This window comes from Pleuronectes platessa, chromosome 7 (genome assembly GCF_947347685.1).
Source record: "Pleuronectes platessa chromosome 7, fPlePla1.1, whole genome shotgun sequence".
Taxonomy (NCBI): Eukaryota; Metazoa; Chordata; class Actinopteri; order Pleuronectiformes; family Pleuronectidae; genus Pleuronectes; species Pleuronectes platessa.
This window is the reverse complement of record NC_070632.1, coordinates 12,412,514-12,431,932: the sequence shown is the minus strand read 5'-3', so window position 1 is coordinate 12,431,932 and position 19,419 is coordinate 12,412,514. Positions and strand designations below refer to the sequence as shown.

Here is a 19,419-nt window from a genome sequence, read left to right as displayed (position 1 = left end):
TTCCCCCCTGGAGACAATATCATGGTTTTTATTTTGAGGCTTAACGTTGTGTGGAGAGACCGGTGACGCATGCTTCAGTTCCAACCTTTATCTGTACCGCTCAACGTGTGTGTGTCTGTGCAAAAGCGAACGCATAGCATCCGGACTAGGAAACCTCTGGAAAGTTTTAGATGTTTGAAAGTGCTCCTTGTTGGGCAGGTCACATCGTTGTTTCCCCTGTCGGGGTGGGATTATAGGACCGTGAGAGGAGCCACAAGTACGTGTGATATGTGGGGGGACCGGGAGCAGTGGTCGATGCCCTCCTGATGACAAAGACACTGTGGTACAACATTGTAATAAACCTTTTCTCAAGGTGCGAGCATGTACCCTAACACAGTTTCTACACTAAGGAGGTGGAGATGCAAAGAGTTAAAAAAAAAAACCTTTATTCATACAATTTATATTCTAACAGACAGTTAGGGACACAACCAGGCCTCCCCGAAATGTGTATGGTCAATCTAGTCTCAGCCCTTAGGTGTAGTCACTCACTCCAGTCCTTTTTGCATTCCATGAAAAATGCGTAAAATCCGAGCGCTTTTCTTCCCTTAGTCGTTCCTCTCGCTCTCTCCTTTAATAGAAACACACTCAGACACACAAACACAGAGACAATGGACGTGGAGAAAAAAAATCGACGGCAATTGTTGACGTCCGTGCGTAATTGGCACAGAGGTTGGACGTGGCAACACCTGGAGACGCATTCCGAATCAAACAACCTAGGTGCCATCGGCGGATGAGTGGACAGGACCGAGGTGTAGCTCCCGCCCGAGACCCAAAACGATGTCGGTAGGTTCCCAATGGACGAGGCTGCAACCCAGAAACACGCTCCTTTTGTTCGGGGCGATCGTGCTAGTCGCAGCAGTGGCTTTCTATGAGATTATCGTTGCTAACTCATGGATCCGTAACACAGGTAGGCCATTAAACTTAAAAGTTGTAACATGCCTCAGTCAACAGGTGTGTGATCCGTAAAAAAAAGAGTTCAAGTAATGATTCACTCCAACAAGTAACGGATTTAGAACCCTAACTATGGAAAAGCAACGTGTAAAAATGCAAGAAATAAACTTGGACGAAATATGGTAGGTTTAGTCTGTATAGCTTCCTTTCGGATCAAAGACAAAAACTTGCTTTTATCATATGGTATTCTTGTTTTTATCTGCCACCAATTTAGTCTTTATATTAAATTTTGTATGTGTTCAAATTCATAATCAAACGTTGGTTAATCAAACTAACAACCGGCTACAACCGTATTTTGAGCTGAACACACAACATCTGTGTACAAAGGGCGTTAAGACAAGTGCGCACCGTCTACAAATTAGAAAAGAGATCTCACAGCAATATTCAATAACTTCTCTCTGATATTGTGTATTCTCACTAAAAGCACATCATACAACCAGGGTCTCCTTCTGATTGTAGTTAAATACTTAGATGGAAAAATTAGCTTTTTTCATAATATTTTCACATTTTTCTTGGGAAGATTATGCGATAACTTCACTCTAATATTTAGTTTTCTCACCAAAATCTCCTTACACATCCAGGTTCTCCAGCTGCTTCTTCTACAATACTTGAAAAAATAGTTGAGAAGTGGGTTTGTTTAACAGTTTAGTGTTGCAAAACTATAGGATCACTTTTGACAGGTGTTTTCCAATGGTCTTTATGGTGAGGATTCCAAGTGACATTGATATAAGTATCATGTGATTTGGTCACACTGGTCCGACTGTGGACTTATGGTGTATCTGTTTGCAAAAAAATATACTACACAACCCCATCCCAACCATTTCTGTCTTTGAAGTTTTGTTGTGAGTAGCCTGTAACCTTACTGCGAGGGGAAAGACGCGGCGTTTGTGTTTAGACAACGTTTGATTATGAGTTATTGATCCGGGAAGTTCAAAAATGTAAATTCGGTTCACCTCATGGTAAAAGCAAAACATCTGAAAGCAGAAAACCTGTGATAATAAGAAACCAGTTTTAATAAGAGAAGGTGAATTTCATCCAGATGTTCCCCTTGTTCTTTCAGAGTTGTCTTACCTATTTGTGATTTTACTCCTCTCCATTTTTAGCAGTCTTAAACGAATTTGATTTAGTATACAGGTTTTGAAATGTAAGTAATAGATTTAATTTCAGTGAATTAAAAAAAGTAAATTATTTAAGTTAAAAAAGAATACAATTTTTAATTAACATTTTACTCAAATCTTTTAGGTAATCGGTCACCACAAATATTGGGAGTTATGTGAACTTGTTCTGTTTTATAGCACCAGTGCCTCCCTCCCTCCCCAGTCAGTGTAAAACCACTACAAAAATGACCTGCTCCAGCAAAACAGGGGAACCCAATGATCCCTATCTTACCAATAAAATTGGAAAATAAAAGATATCGAGTGACAGCGTTGCCCATTATTGCACAGTCTTGCATATTTGCCTGTCCCCCCTGCATTGCTCTGATTGTTCTCACTCACTTCCTCAGGCCTGAAAGCTTACAGTGTCGACATCTGGAGGAAAGCCATGCCTGACAACTGGGTAAGGATAAAGAAGCAGTAATAGAAATATACGGTGATGTAAGGGTGTGTGTTTGGGCTGAGGAGAAATACTAAGTGAATTAAATGTGTGTGTTTTGCAGGTCAGAAGGGCCAAACAATACTATGGGGAGGATTCATCTGCGTCGAGCTACAGCTTTACTCCACAACCCTGGAAACAAAAGGTAGGTGTGTCCAGCGTACATCATCTTAAATACTCACCTCTCTTGAACTTAGGCACTCGTCAGGGCCTGTCCTGCTCGGTGCTTTTTCCTCTGTGGACTCAAAGTTCAGGGTTCCCAATCATCCTGGAAAACGTGGATATGAAGAGTTTATTTCCAGTCATTGAAACATTCAGAAATTTGATATAAACTGACCAAATGTGTTATAAATTCTTTAATGCCCAGTAAATATCATTTTTTTCACAGATCATATACGTAAACTTCAACCTCAACTTGACAATAGCTGTCATAGAGGTAGATCACCGCTCATATGAGAGACCTGCATACAAGTCATTGTTTTGAGTCACTGCAATATTTCAAGGAAGTGAACCACAGCACACGATGGTGTTTATCTGAGCCTTTTTTGTATAAATGAAAAACATGTTTACAGGTAACAAACGGGTCAGATGGCTTTATTGTGCACTGTACCTTGATTTCTTTGAATCATGAACCTTGGATTTTATTAAATAAATTATGATTACGATTTGGTTTAAATACGTCAATACTTGGCCTACTGTTAAATTGTATGACAGTTTGTCCCTCCTGGACTGTGGGGAAAAACTCCGTAGGACTGATTTGCCTTTGAAGTTTGCCAACCCTGACGTTTCCTGCAGCTGAGTCCGCTTCGTCATCTTTCATGGTTCCTGTATAAGGGTGTGTCATATTTACAGTATATTAGGCTGGTCTGTGCTCTTGACAGCTGTTGTGGGTTCTGTCCCTAACAGCCTGATGCCATTTAACTTAACATAAACACTGTAATAGTGCCAGGGAGCTGGTTTTTCGTGCGTGTACCCTGTTTTTAACACATGATTGGATGTTTTAACACAACGTGTGTTGAAATACTCATAACACAAAAAGAGTGTTAGATTTGAACACATCCTTTCAGAGTATATGATGTAGGCAGGTGCCGGACGCACTTGGTATACATGTAGGCCTAGGCATCCACCTGCGTGCTTTCACGCTTGAGCACATCTGTTTAATTGAAAGCCGTCACAATGTAAAATTATGCTTCTTAGAATAAGCTTGTTTTGATGAGCAAACATTCACACAGTGCATTTACATGCAACCTTTGTCTTTCACATCTCACAGAATAAGTGTGCTACTTATTAAAATAGCAGGAAATAAACAGGTGAAATGAAATAAGATTGAGTTCCTTCCACTCAAGTGGCCTTTACAAAGGAGGAAAATGGATGAAAAGAGGCAGGTTGATTGATCCAAGCGACACAAGGTCTAACTTGATCTGCTGATGACAGCAGAGTCTTCAGCTCAACCAAAATTGAAGTATGATCCACAGGAAAAATTGAATTGTCATACACAAGCATACCCCCCCACATACACGCACATAGACGGGTAAGCGCACACATATACCCACACACATGCACACTCACACTTATATTTCAAGGGCATCTGGGCCTCTGCATGATCTACACTGCGTGAATGCTAGATTGCTTTGATTGTGTCTCAGCCTGAATTCAGTTCCCATGAACGACACCTTTTAATTTCACCAGGGAGAGGTGTAATCAAGCTTGATGGCAGGATGCGGTAGAGAAGAGAGGGTGTGTATTTGTTTGTTTTTCTTTTCAGAACAACTCATGGAAATGTTTCTGGACTGATATTTCCTGATATGGTGCAGGACCTGTTTGACATTTGAAACCAGCACTTCTGTCACTTTATCACCAGGTGTTATCTAAGGGAGTGTACAGCTGTTGATTTTAGATGTTAAACACTGAGGCCAGACGGTTAGCTGATCTACCGCAGAAATATTGCAGAACAAATCCCACTGTGTTCACAACTTCCTCTCTCTCCTCTCTTCCTGCAGTATAAGGGACGGGCCAATCTGCACGCGTTTGAGGACTGGTGCGGCAAAACTATAGCTGAGCTCCGCAAGAACCCGCACTACCCGCTGTATCCTCACGTGAGTCAGAGCCTGACCTTAGGACCCCACACTGCATTAATTCTGTTCAGTGAATCATTACTTCAGCCAGGGAGGGTGTGGTTGTGCCCTTATCCATTGGTTTGTTTGTTCTTCAGCAGGATTATGCTTAAATATCTCGGCAACAATCAGATGGATCACTATGAAATGTCATTCATTCATGATCCCCAGAGGATTGATCTTGACCTTAGTGTTCTCTTTTCTTCTTCAGTGTCACAGTGAGGTGCTTTTACACAGAGGTGCATTCTACATCCTCATGTTAGATCCTCAGGTCCCTGGACTGAAGAGGTTGTCCCCCTTTGAGTAAACATGGGGGCTGTTTCTTTGTTTTTCCTCACTCTTTCAGTCCAGAAGTACAGTACTGAAGCTGGCCGTCATTCCTAAGTGGACTAACTATGGACTCAGGATATTTGGCTATCTGCATCCATATACTGACGGTACCTCACTAATCCCTTCTTGATACCATGCTTACACTTCATACATTTCCTAGATATCTCTGTCTGAATCTTTATAACCCCTTGTTTCCTTTTTCTCTCAGGAGAGTTTGTTTTTGCTTTGAGCTCTCAGGACAACTCTGAGTTGTGGCTAAGCACAGACGACTCCCCCCTCAATTTGCAGTTACTGGGATGGGTTGGAAAGGTATTCATCTCAGTCATCTTCTTAAGCAGCAGAGGAACATTTCTACATTTCTGTCACAGACATTTACATGGACATTATAATTCTGACTATTGATCTTATTCTGAATTAGACTTTATTTTTAACCTGTGTGATTTTCACAAATCTGACCAGATTCAAGATGATCAGAAGCTGTTGTTTACATAGCAGTGTCTTACTTAGTTTGTCTTAATTGGGCTAATATGAAAATATGTGTCCATGTAAAAGTGTGTTAATATTTTCTTTCTTAATAATTGATTTATAATTGATTGCTTCCTTTTATTAGACTGGCGCAGAGTGGGCCGCCCCTGGCGAGTTTGAGAAATATGTTAGTCAGATATCAAGACCAGTGAGGTGAGTTTAATGTGTGTCTATGTGGGGAAAATACATTTCCTTACGTATTATTTCTCAATTTACACTAAATATCTCATTCGAACATAGTCAAACCAGTGAGAAAAGCACATGTAAACAACACAGGTTGAAATATCTCAATAAAAGTAGCTATATCCTCAAAAGTAAGCTGGAATTCTTGTAACAAACAAGGTTAAAAGGAAGAGAAATATTTTCTATATATGGCAGGATCTTCTTACTCATCACAGGCAAAAATGAAATCAGGACTTGCATATTGTCACTTGTAGGACTCATCTTGATCCATACAGGGGTACCAACGCGGAGGTTTCCAGCTTCTGCTTCACCAACATTGACCATTCATTCTTCAAACTGTCTTTAACAAGTCCCCTGTTAGACTTTGCATACCTTATCTAAGCTCGTTAGCACCTGACAGGTCTGGACGGAAGTATTGAAACGATATCCGGGTTCTGTCAGGGACAGAGAATTAGGGACCGTACTGCCCTCTACCACGTATCTATGGAACTGCTTCACTTGCAGGAGTGCAACGTTACCAAAACTCATGTCTCAACATAAACATCCAGTCTCATAACCTGTAAGATGTCATAACCTAGTTCTATGTAAACATGTATATGTCCCTCTTGGAATCCAACCCAGAAATGCTGATATGGTAAAAACTCGATGTAGTTGTTGGAGAGAATTAAGACGACTGTTTGTACCCATTTCACAGACTTACTGCTAAAGCATTGTCAGAGTGTGGTGATGGATTACATCCTTATTGTTTGGTAGGCTTTACATCTAGATCAGTTTCAGTTGATACCAATACTATCAGCAATGAAGATCAACATTGACTTTATGTACTGTACATGCCTGGTGGCATTAAAACAGAACTTTCATAACAGCTTTCATAACAGCTACCATGTAATCTTTAGGCTACTTGAAACTGTTTAGCTTTGGTGTCTAATATGTCTATGTGATAGTTCTGAATATGAACAGTAACTATCTGACAGGCTTTCTGCAGAGAGGAAGTACTTTTTTGAGCTTCTCCACAAGCAGGACCATGAAGGTACAGACCATGTGGAGGTGGCGGTAAGTAGCTCGTCCCAGCTCATTTAGACTTTAAATCCAAATGTCACTTCTCTGTTTTCTCGTGACATTTGCAGCTGTAACATTATGTGTAACCTGAGCTTTTAAACAGAGAAGAGACGTGTAGTTCTTTGTGTCTGTTTTCACGCAGTGGCAGCTCCAGGGTGAAGGCTCCAGATTCACGGTTATTGACTCAAAGGACATCTCTCTCTATGTTGGTAAAGACATGCATCAACCCAGACATTGACACTGAAATGGCAAAGACAACTCAGAGTGAACCTGCACCACAAAATGTCCCTCAATCCAAAACTAATGCCTTTATCATTTCTGCTCAGATGCTCACACTGTATCAAGTCAGCGGTTTAGTGGCACATTTGAATGTGGAGCACTTCTCTGATTTTATTGTCCTGTGGCTTCATCCCACAGATGAGTCTGCTATGATAGCGGGTGATGTTGAACACATACCTCAGACGGCTGCAAGCCACTCCAACACGAAACAGAGCAGGTCTACAGTCGACATGCTGAGGGAAGACCCACGAGACGTTCTCTTCCATGGTGAGAGACATTTCTGTGTTCTTGTTCTGTTTCACGTCAGGATGCAAGTGATTTCCTCCAATGAAGCACAAAGTAATCTCTGCTCTAATTTCTGTTGTGTTGGTTTGAAGTGCCTTTGATAAACAGCAAGTTCCTACAAGATGTTTTGCCCGACTGCGAGTACAAACCCAGCTACGCATTCAAAGGTTCTCATCTGGCCCGCTATCAAGGACTAAATTATGTATGTATTTGTATGTTTTTATTCTGAAGAACAATATGAGCTAGATTTCAACCTAATGAAATATATAGAGAACCATGTTCTTGACAAATAAAATGGGGTATTAATCTCGAGAACTGGGAACGTCTGGAGGAGGCCCCCGTCCTAGGTATCTTCAACTCACACCTCCGGCGGAGTTTTTCTGGCATTCCTGTGGAGGTTGGGGACATTGAGCCGGAGTGGGCAGTGTTCAAAGCCTCCATTGCTGAAGCTGCGGCGGCTAGCTGTGGCCTCAGGGCCTTAGGTTCCTCAAGGGGCGGTAACCCTCGGACACCGTGGTGGACACCGGTGGTCAGGGAAGCCGTCCGATTGAAGAAGGAGGCCTTCCGGGATATGATATCCTGGAGGACTCCTGACTCGGTTGCAGGGTACCGACAGGCCCGAAGGGCTGCAGCTGCTGCCGTGTCGGAGGCTAAGCAGCGGGTGTGGGAGAAGTTCGGAGAGGTCATGGAGAAGGACTTTCGGTCGGCACCAAAGTGTTTCTGGAAGACTATCCGGCACCTCAGGAGGGGGAAACGGGGAACCATCCAAGCTGTGTACAGTAAGGATGGGACTCTGTTGACCTCAACTGAGGAGGTCGTCGGACGTTGGAAGGAACACTTTGAGGAACTCCTGAATCCGAATAACACGCCCTCTATGTTGGAGGCAGAGCTCGAGGTTGATGGTGTTTCGTCGTCAATTTCCCTGGTGGAGGTCACTGAGGTAGTCAAACATCTCCGCAGTGGCAAAGCCCCAGGGATTGATGAGATCCAGCCAGAAATGCTAAAGGCTCTGGGTGTTGAGGGGCTGTCATGGTTGACACGCCTATTCAACATCGCGTGGGAATCGGGTACAGTGCCAAAGGAGTGGCAAACCGGGGTGGTGGTTCCCCTGTTCAAAAAGGGGGACCAGAGAGTGTGTACCAATTATCGGGGTATCACACTCCTCAGCCTCCCTGGTAAAGTCTACTCCAAGGTGCTGGAAAGGAGGGTTCGGCCGATCGTCGAACCTCAGATTGAAGAGGAACAATGCGGTTTTCGCCCCGGACGTGGAACTACGGACCAGCTCTTCACTCTCGCAAGGATCCTGGAGGGGGCCTGGGAGTATGCCCATCCGGTCCACTTGTGTTTTGTGGATCTGGAGAAGGCGTATGACCGGGTCCCCCGGGAGAAACTGTGGGAGGTGCTGCGGGAGTATGGGGTAAGGGGGTCTCTCCTCAGGGCCATCCAATCTCTGTACTCCCAAAGCGAGAGCTGTGTTCGGGTCCTCGGCAGCCAGTCAGTTTCGTTCTCAGTGGGTGCTGGTCTCCGCCAGGGCTGCGCCTTGTCACCAATCCTGTTTGTGATATACATGGACAGGATATCGAGGCGTAGTCGTGGTGGGGAGGGGTTGCAGTTCGGTGGTCTGAGGATCTCGTCACTGCTTTTTGCGGATGATGTGGTCCTCATTGGATCATCGGCTTGTGACCTTCAGCACTCACTGGATCGGCTGGCGGCCGAGTGTGAAGCGGCTGGGATGAGGATCAGCACCGCTAAATCTGAGGCCATGACTCTTAGCAGGAAACCGATGGATTGCTTACTCCGGGTAGGAAATGAGTCCTTAGCCCAAGTGAAGGAGTTCAAGTACCTCGGGGTCTTGTTCGCGAGTGAGGGTACTATGGAGCGTGAGATTGGCCGGAGAATCGGAGCAGCGGGGGCGGTATTGCGTTCGCTTTACCGCACCGTTGTAACGAAAAGAGAGCTGAGCCGCAAGGCAAAGCTCTCGATCTACCGGTCGATCTTCGTTCCTATCCTCACCTATGGTCATGAGGGCTGGGTGATGACCGAAAGGACGAGATCGCGGGTACAAGCGGCCGAGATGAGTTTTCTCAGAAGGGTGGCTGGCGTCTCCCTTAGGGATAGGGTGAGAAGCTCAGTCATCCGTGAGGGACTCGGATTAGAGCCGCTGCTCCTTTACTTAGAAAGGAGTCAGCTGAGGTGGTTCGGGCATCTGGTAAGGATGCCCACTGGGCGCCTCCCTTGGGAGGTGTTTCAGGCACGTCCAGTGGGGAGGAGACCTCGGGGAAGACCCAGGACTAGGTGGAGAGATTATATCTCAACACTGGCCTGGGAACGCCTCGGGATCCCCCCGTCAGAGCTGGTCAATGTGGCCCGGGAAAGGGAAGTCTGGGGCCCCCTGCTTGAGCTGCTCCCCCCGCGACCCGACCCCGGATAAGCGGATGACGATGAGATGAGATGAGACAATATGAGCTAGATTTCAACCTAATGAAATATATAGAGAACCATGTTCTTGACAAATAAAATGGGGTATTAATCTCGAAGGTAATTCTTGTTATATGTTGCCGTGTGAACACAATGTCTCAGAAATCCCTCAAGGGAATTGTTCCTCCTTTCAAATTTGGCACAAACTTGGACTCCAAGATTAACTGATCATATGTCAAAGGTCATGGTAACAGACCTTATCTGACAAGGATTAGTCTAATTTTGGGGCTTTAAGTGTAAACATTGGGTATCCAGGCCACGAATGTCTCCTTCTGGATGTTCAGTGTTTAAAGTCCAACTAGTTTATTTTGTCACATGATTCAACAAATAAAACCATTTCGATTTTGTACGGATTGAACAAACGAGACATAATTAAAGAGACGCCTTACAGTGAGTTGGAAAAGTATTTAAATGTGAGCACATGTTTCATTCTGTGATCTGGTCTTGGAGGAAGTGGCTGCATAAGCATCATCAAAGAAGACCTCATGATTCATACATTTGTGGCAGCAAGTCATTACGATCTCTGGTTTTTAACAGCATTTCATTTCATCTCACCAGGTTAAATTGTCTTACATCTACCCCGATGACCATACCCGACTCACGCACATGGAGTCTGAGAAAAGCTGCGTCTATCCCCCCGACATCATTGAGAAGTGAGACCTCCGGGGATAAACAAATTATAGATCCAAATGTAGTAAGAGCATAGACTTTATATAAAGATAGACGATGCATCTCCACTTCCTCCTACTTTCCAGAAATGAAGCCAAAATGTAATCCTGGATATGAAAGCTGGCATCTTGTACATTTTGAGCCAGAATCATTAGCAATCAGTGATTGGAACCATTGTAGAGAGCTCCTGCTGATACACAGGCTCGACCAATCTTGGCAAGTCAGACTCAGCTGTCAATTGCGTATAAAAAATTAAAACCAATCTTGGTATGTTTTGTGAATAGAACTAGCTCAAACGACAGAAAACATCTTGGTATTTTACGTATACTTGGTTGGTTCATGTCCTTTCGACCAACATGGAAGAGGCGGGATGTATGACCTTTCCTGCTGCCAGCCAGCAGGTGGCTTCACTCTCTGGGTGCTGTCAGCTTGTCCAACTTTATATACAATCTATGAGCGAGACACGCAGCGCGATTCCATATTAAATATGAACAGAGTGGGAGATTGATGAATTAATGGTCGAAGGTAGGAGTCAGTTTTACAAAATCTTAAAGGAATGTCTTTTAATTATGAGGTCATAAAGCAAATTAATCTTTTCTTTATAAAAGTCACATCCTAAACCTGGATGTTATTCGATTATGATGTTAACACATCTTCTCTGCTAAGCTTTAATTCCTCTGCTTAAAGAAAGGCCATTCACCCATAGTGTTGCCATGATGACCTTGTGGACCTCCCTGGGTGATTGGACTTTGAACAAATGGAGAACACCGACCTTTGTGCTTCTACCTTGGTCTCAGAAGATGTTGAATTGCAATATCAGTTACCACAAACAGATTGAAATTCCATAGTTATATTAAGTTCCAAATTTCTGCTAAATAACTTAAAGACATAAACTTATCTTGTTTGACCTTCGGTCACAAACTGATCATTCACCCCTCATACTTACAGAAGGACAGTTAACGTATCACCTATAGAGGGTGCTGTACCCTTCAATCTGCTGAGAATCTTTTGCACATCCAGTAAAAGAGAACGGTGTTCATTTTTTAAGTGTCATCTGAAATCACAACGCCAAATAACTCCATTGTCATTCTTAGCATAATCTTGTGTTTTGTCTACTTAGGTCGAGTTTATCTGGATACATGACACTAGACAGTCCTGACCTGCAGGAACAAGAAAGCAGAGACAGAAGTATTTTCTCACTTTTTCTTATTTATAAAATGAGTTACTTGTGTTGTCAGACCAATTCACACTAATTGTCTGTTTGCGTCCTGTTAATGCTAGATAAAAGCTTCCTATCGGAGGGATTGGACATAAGTGGGAAGGAAAGGATTGTAAAAAGATCATTAAAGCTCCTGCAGGAAAAAAATAATGTCAACCGGCGCTGGAGGCAGACCTTTCAGATCAACCACCTGGAATATCGGGCACATAATTCAGATGCGATTGAAATGAAGTGCAATATTGCTGGCAGTCTGCTTATCAACTCAAATGATGTTCTGCCAGTGGTCAAGGATTTCATTGACAAACTCAACAAAGAACATAATGGGTAAGTGTATTTGTGTCTGCGCCAGCACATCGCCTGGGTCATAGAACAAAAATTGGTATAATTTTAAATGGGAGGTATTTTGCCTCCACACTGGTGACAACCAATGGCCAAAAGCATCATGTTTTCAGGTTGTCCGTTTGTACATAGCTACGTTAGTCCATACGTATTCATTCACTTGGACCCTAGATGAGATGATTACATTTTTGTGGTCAAAGGTCTAGCTGACTGTGTCCTCATAAAACATTTTTGGGTTCTTAACCATGGTGTCTGAAGTCTTTATTGATTCTTATTATCCATGTTTTTGTGAAAGCAAAATGTCAAGAGGAACTGAAACTGCATAAAAGTCAGTTTATTTATATTAACTGATCTAAAACAGGTAGAGAGTGGGACTTAACACAAATTTTAGCTAGCGACCCAGAAAAGTAATTTAAAAAAACAATAAATATATATATATATATAAATTGATTAATGCTATATCTATCTTAAAGGGCCTGTATTGTGTAAAATGCATTTTTCTGGGCTTTTACTATCCGTAATTAGTTGAAGGGGGTCGGTAGGGACCCTCAAAGTATGAATACAGTCTCTCCGCAGACTTTTTCCCTCAGTCCATTCTAAGAAATATGTTATCGAAATGTCTCGTTTCGTACTTCCTCCCTTGTATGATGTTGTCACACTCATCTCTCAGCCCCGTCCAGCCGGTACCAGTCCAGCCTACGAACCCAGCACCCCTGCCCCCCACCATTACCCCTCCACACTAAACTCAACATTAAGCAGACATGTCGCTGAGCTTGCAGCTCTGTTCTGAAACTCCGTACTGTAACTCGGGACGTTACTCCTACATTGGCCGACTGTCCTGCTAAAAACCTGAACAAAAATATGGGCGGTGTAATTTACCGTTCAGAAAAATCCTGTTGTAACCAACTGTAAATATGTGGCTGGTCTCATATAACTCTATCCAAACATATCAAATTACCCTCAGTGTTGTTTACCAACGAGTTTGTGAATGAGACCAAAGTGCAGTCAGCCAATCAGAGGAGGGCTTCAAGAGGCAGGCTAAAACAGCCTGATCTGTCTCCAGCACCAGAGAGAGGCAGAAGAGAGGACATGGAAATACACATTGCAGCAGGGTTTTTTCCCTTTAAAGTGCCGATATATCTTCTTAAGGGTACTAATACCTCAAATGAAGTCCCAGAAAGGTGTATAATATGTGTAGAGCTGCAGCGATCATTCACTTAATGGATCAGTTCACTGATCTAAAGTAAATGAGAAACTATTTTGCAGACCTGTCACTGTGTCTCTCTCTGCCCCTGCAGGCGGTTCACGTTGGTGCAAGTGGTTAACGTGGTGAAGCGTGTGGACCCAGCCAAAGGAATCCGCTACCTCCTGGAGCTGCGGCTGAAAGACATGAAGGGCCAGATGCTGCGTCTGTCACAATACGTCTACGCTACGAGTAACCAACCTGAGCTGGTTCTGTGTAACCCAGTGGCCTTCAGCTGGAATCCTCTTGCCACCGTCCACATCATAGTTCCAGGTACTGTACATCCCCCTTTGACCAGGCTCATTTCCAGTTGTGGAGATTGCACATTGACAAACATGTACCCTCTAACAAAAAGTGAGCTGACAGCTGTGATTTTTAAAGTTGTGTGTTTATCTGCCTGTTTACGTCTCTCAGTGAAAAACCAGGCTCGGTGGGTGCACAAGCTGATTACTGAAATGGAGAAAGTTTTCAGAGAATCCAGAGACACCAACTTCAACCTCATTGTCACTGACTACGACAGCACTGACATGGACGTGGAGAAGGCTCTAAAGAAATCGTCACTCCACAGGTTGTGCATTTGTGTGTTTGTTTTCCTTTTAAACTGAATATAAACCAATGGCCAAGTATGTTACACATGATGTATGTGCTATAACAGCGTGTGTGGAATGTATCAGGTACCAGTATCTGAAGCTGAGTGGAAACTTCCAGCGCTCTGCTGGTCTGCAAGCAGGAATCGACCTTATAAAAGTAGGTGATGCAACAACTCTCAGCAGGAAAATAATTACGATTTAATTCACTTGAATAGAATCAAAATAAAATATCTACCACTCTCTCATCTTCCCTCAGGATCCACACAGCATAGTGTTTCTTTGTGACCTCCACCTCCAATTCCCTACCTCCATAATCGACAGCATCAGGAAACACTCCGTGGAGGGACACATGGCCTTTGCTCCCATCGTCTTGAGACTGGACTGTGGGTCTTCACCACTGGAGGCCATAGGTAGATATACACATCTCTAGTTTCATTTTAAAGTGACAGTTACTCTATTGAGGGATGCACATTAATAAAAGGCAGCAAAAAAGTATAACAATCTTGAGTCATCATCATAATGTCTTTTAATACAGTTTAGCAGGAGTTTTAGTTTCAAAATGAATGGTTGTATACCATAGATATGACAACTCTCCAAAAGTGAAGCCAAAGCACCTTGATCCCCAGCCGGTTGCTGGCTGTAGTATACTGTAGGTTATAAATCCTGCCTACTCCATGTTGGTGAATGGGACATGGCCATAATAACACAAAAGCTTAGTACATGCTAACTAGATTTTTGTCATTTTAGGAAGTTCATATTCCAAGGACGTTTATTCAAGTCCAAATTTTTCTAGCCATTTCATCTTTGATTAGTTATTTGATACTGAACCCCCAGATCTGTACAGTGCAGATTCTGGCCCCATATTTTCAAGATGGTGGCTTTCTTAGCTGCGTTATTCTAGCTTAATTTCTGGATCGTGGGAGGAGGTTAAGACGTGTCATCATCTTTATAGTCAGTCTGTTTTATACAGAAACTTGTTTTGAAAAGATCAGGAGAAGATGTTAGGTCAGTCCATTTTAAGAAAGGGCATTTACTTTTGTATTAGATTTAGGTCCTTCACAAAGATACAAATTAAAGTTGTTCCTTCATGTGTGTGTGTGTGTATTGATAGCAAACACAGTAATTTGTGCTCAGCCTGCCCACATCTATCTTGACATAGTCATGTTAAGATGTAAATTCATAAAAGATTTTACCGACATGAGATCTTCAAACAAAAGCAGAGGTTTTTTTTTGTTCAGCCCTGTTTGTAGTATGAAGGTGTACAAACAATGCAAGCTGTTTTAAGTGGAGGTATAATGATGCATTTTAAAGGTTAAAGGTCCAGTGTGTATGATTTAGGTGAAAGGGATCATTTGGCAGAAATTGAATATAAAATAATCTAAGTGATGTTTTCATGAGTGTCGGATCTAAACGGTATCAATTTTTTTTGTTTTACCCTGGAATGGGCCCTTTTATATCTAAATATATTGACAACAGGAGCAGGTCCCCTCTATACTGAGGCCACCATGTTTTTGTTTTTTTACAGTAGTCCCAACTGCACAAACTAAGCAAATTCACCACTAAATGTCACTAAATTCTACACACAGAACCTTTAAGTGTGGATTTATTAAATGTTTAAAAAAATATGTAAATGTCTGGATTGCAGGTTTCTGGGAGGTCCAAGGTTTTGGCCTGCTTGGAATCTATAAGTCTGATCTGGATGCAGTGGGAGGAATGAACACCAAGGAATATACAGACCGCTGGGGAGGGGAAGACTGGGATCTACTCGACAGGTCAGTTTAGTCCCTCAATGTAAATTGACAGATACATTTGTTTGTTACTTTTATCTTTTAGTACTACTCACACGTCAGCTATGTTTTAGGATAAAATAAAAATGTTGAGAATAACATGATATTTTAAGATTCAATTTGAGTTTTTAAAAATGCGTCTAACTACTGATGTTAGCGCATGGCTGCCTCTACAAAAAGGCCTTGTGCATGTGAATTGGTGAAATTGTTCCTAAGAATTATTTTAAGTAAGTTGGATAAACCACAGAGATCAAACACTGGCAGCTTATTCTCCAAATCCAAAATAAATATCTGATTTATTTTTACTTATTTTTACGCAAAAGGACAGCAAAATTCCTCCCCTCGTATTTTTTCTTACGCTTGAACCTAATACCAAACCCAAATACTGTACCTCTGCTCTAGGATCATTAAGTCGGGACTGGAAGTGGATAGGATCTACTTGAGGAACTTCTTCCACTACTTTCACTCCAAACGTGGCATGTGGACCGAGTAGCTTTAGACCAAAAAATGACCTCCCCATCCGTTGCAGCACACTGACATTAACACAGGCTCAACCAGAGTACCTAAAGGACAGATACTGCTACTACTACAACTAACTGACGGGGATTAATATGTAGATGATAAAATTAGGGCTGAATACTGTCTTCATTCACTCAAGCTTTGCAGAGCAACAAGAAGAACACTAAGAAGACTCTACTCTGACGACCCAGTGTATCTGAATAACAAACTGGATCAACCTATCCACCCCCTCTCCATTAATCACAACAGTGGTGGAGGAGCTTCCTCTACCTCAAAGGTCCACTGCAGCTCCTTGATTTGACTAATGTTGAGCTGTAATTGATTTCTGCCACACATCATACAAAACTCCCTACCAGGTCTCTATACTCTATGTCCTCTGCGATGTAGCCGACGATGGAGGAGTTGCAGAGAACTTTTGTAGATGGCATGTTCCTGTATTGTATAAGAAGTCAAAGGTGTAATGGTGACAGGAGTTGGGTGTCCCAGGCAACAGTCTGAAGAGCAGTCCTGCAGCCTGACACACTGAGGCCTGTCAGTGAGGTATTCTGTGATCCAGGACACAAGGTTCCGGTCCATCTCCATCACAGAGAGCTCAGGAGCCAGCCTGCATGGCTGAAAGGTGACAAACGCACTGGAGAAGTTTAGAACATAATCCTCAAGGTGCTCTGTGACTTCTCCAGGTGTATGTTTGCTCTGTGAAGCAGGTAGAAAATGGCATCATTGACCTCAACGTCAGTTGAGCATGCAAACTGTGATGCTATACGAGTTAACCTCTGACTTCTTGTACAGTTCAGTTGTTTCTTCGCTCTGGGAGACAGTTTTCCATTTTAGGTTGCTTTGACAAATCTTTGGAGTCAATAAATGTATTTAAACAATGTCTATGTTGCATTTGCTTTCATTACATTCTGTATTCTATGTTGAATAGCTGCCATGCTTTTAAATGAGTGAACTGAGTGAAAGTTAATTTCTAATGGAAATTATGACCTATAAAAGTGTGTCTTTGAAGAGGATAAGGAATTTGCCAGAATGATCTGCTTTGTGAGCAAAAAGCCTAAAGTGCGTCTTTTGTTCTAATCCCAGCAATGATTTAAAAAATTCTGATGATCAAGCTGTTAAGCAGCAGCCAGCACCGTATAAAAAAACACTGGAACAAGCTCATCCAGTTTATTTTATATATATATATATATATATATATATATATATATATATATATATATATAAATATATATAGATAGACTGATAGCTGTGTGCTGTTAATAGCAGGAACTACTCAAACTGTAGTAACTAGAGCACATAATGGAGACTATTTTCATCGACAGATTTAGTAAACTAGTGAATTTTTATGGCAGCAGGAAAGGTAATGTGAGATCAACTCACATTTAAGTGCAGTGCCCATCAAATTAAGAAAAGTCTCCGACAGCGCTGTAGCAAACAGACTTATTCCTGTTTGCTACAGTTCAGCTTTTTTCATTGCATACTACCTCAGTTTGTTTTTGTCTGTTTGTTTGCAGGGTTATGCAAAAACTATTTAACTGATTTGCATTAAATATTGTGAAGAGATGGTGCAAGGAAGAACTCAAGGAAATTTAGGGAGCAGAGAGTGCATTTTTCAATATCTTTTGTTGATTTCTCCGTGGATAACATGGATTTTGATGAAATGAAATCAGGCATGTTAAGGGAAATGATATTTATGAATGTCTGCAATTTGAAGCAGATTCAAACCAAAATCTGGATCTTGGGTAATTTAAATGAAGTTACAAATGGGGACTGTTGGGCCTCTGCAGAGGTATATCGAGGGTCATTCTAATCTTTTATTTGCACTGACTAATCATATTAATTTATAATTAAATCTATTTTATTCTACTTTTCCATTCATCTTATGTTATTATCCGTTCTCCTGCCTTGTAAAGTATTATTATGAATTACTATTATGAATTATTATTATTAGTAGAACTAGTAGTAGTTGTATTAATCTTCAAACCAGGTTGTTTATGTTGCGTATGTCTGAGTCAGACCCCGACGCTGCCTTTACGTACTATTGGGAATTCAGCACGATTTCATTGCGTAAATCCTGTTGTAACCAACTGTTACAACAGGATTTACTCGACAGGTCAGTTTAGTCCCTCAATGTAAATTGACAGATACATTTGTTTGTTACTTTTATCTTTTAGTACTACTCACACGTCAGCTATGTTTTAGGATAAAATAAAAATGTTGAGAATAACATGATATTTTAAGATTCAATTTGAGTTTTTAAAAATGCGTCTAACTACTGATGTTAGCGCATGGCTGCCTCTACAAAAAGGCCTTGTGCATGTGAATTGGTGAAATTGTTCCTAAGAATTATTTTAAGTAAGTTGGATAAACCACAGAGATCAAACACTGGCAGCTTATTCTCCAAATCCAAAATAAATATCTGATTTATTTTTACTTATTTTTACGCAAAAGGACAGCAAAATTCCTCCCCTCGTATTTTTTCTTACGCTTGAACCTAATACCAAACCCAAATACTGTACCTCTGCTCTAGGATCATTAAGTCGGGACTGGAAGTGGATAGGATCTACTTGAGGAACTTCTTCCACTACTTTCACTCCAAACGTGGCATGTGGACCGAGTAGCTTTAGACCAAAAAATGACCTCCCCATCCGTTGCAGCACACTGACATTAACACAGGCTCAACCAGAGTACCTAAAGGACAGATACTGCTACTACTACAACTAACTGACGGGGATTAATATGTAGATGATAAAATTAGGGCTGAATACTGTCTTCATTCACTCAAGCTTTGCAGAGCAACAAGAAGAACACTAAGAAGACTCTACTCTGACGACCCAGTGTATCTGAATAACAAACTGGATCAACCTATCCACCCCCTCTCCATTAATCACAACAGTGGTGGAGGAGCTTCCTCTACCTCAAAGGTCCACTGCAGCTCCTTGATTTGACTAATGTTGAGCTGTAATTGATTTCTGCCACACATCATACAAAACTCCCTACCAGGTCTCTATACTCTATGTCCTCTGCGATGTAGCCGACGATGGAGGAGTTGCAGAGAACTTTTGTAGATGGCATGTTCCTGTATTGTATAAGAAGTCAAAGGTGTAATGGTGACAGGAGTTGGGTGTCCCAGGCAACAGTCTGAAGAGCAGTCCTGCAGCCTGACACACTGAGGCCTGTCAGTGAGGTATTCTGTGATCCAGGACACAAGGTTCCGGTC

At 42.0% G+C, this 19,419-nt stretch overlaps 1 protein-coding gene across 3 annotated transcripts; it reads left to right on the top strand.

Annotated features, from left to right (window-relative positions):
• The first annotated feature begins 712 nt into the window (after positions 1-712).
• On the top strand, positions 713-17,079 carry LOC128443929 (beta-1,4-N-acetylgalactosaminyltransferase 3). Of its 3 annotated transcripts, none has more exons than XM_053426156.1 (20): positions 713-946; positions 2,495-2,547; positions 2,648-2,728; positions 4,584-4,679; positions 5,044-5,134; positions 5,236-5,336; positions 5,638-5,705; positions 6,710-6,788; positions 6,937-7,003; positions 7,212-7,340; positions 7,451-7,560; positions 10,395-10,489; positions 11,626-11,693; positions 11,787-12,048; positions 13,362-13,579; positions 13,721-13,874; positions 13,981-14,053; positions 14,153-14,306; positions 15,542-15,668; positions 16,086-17,079. In XM_053426156.1, the coding sequence occupies exons 1-20, from the start codon at positions 817-819 to the stop codon at positions 16,174-16,176; spliced, it is 2,247 nt and encodes a 748-aa protein (XP_053282131.1). In that variant the 5' UTR covers positions 713-816; the 3' UTR covers positions 16,177-17,079. The 3 variants fall into 3 exon arrangements, with proteins under 3 accessions (XP_053282131.1, XP_053282132.1, XP_053282133.1); XM_053426157.1 differs by having other exon boundaries at positions 721-822; XM_053426158.1 differs by lacking the exon at positions 713-946 and adding an exon at positions 4,273-4,320 and having other exon boundaries at positions 2,492-2,547.
• Positions 17,080-19,419: the final 2,340 nt, after the last annotated feature.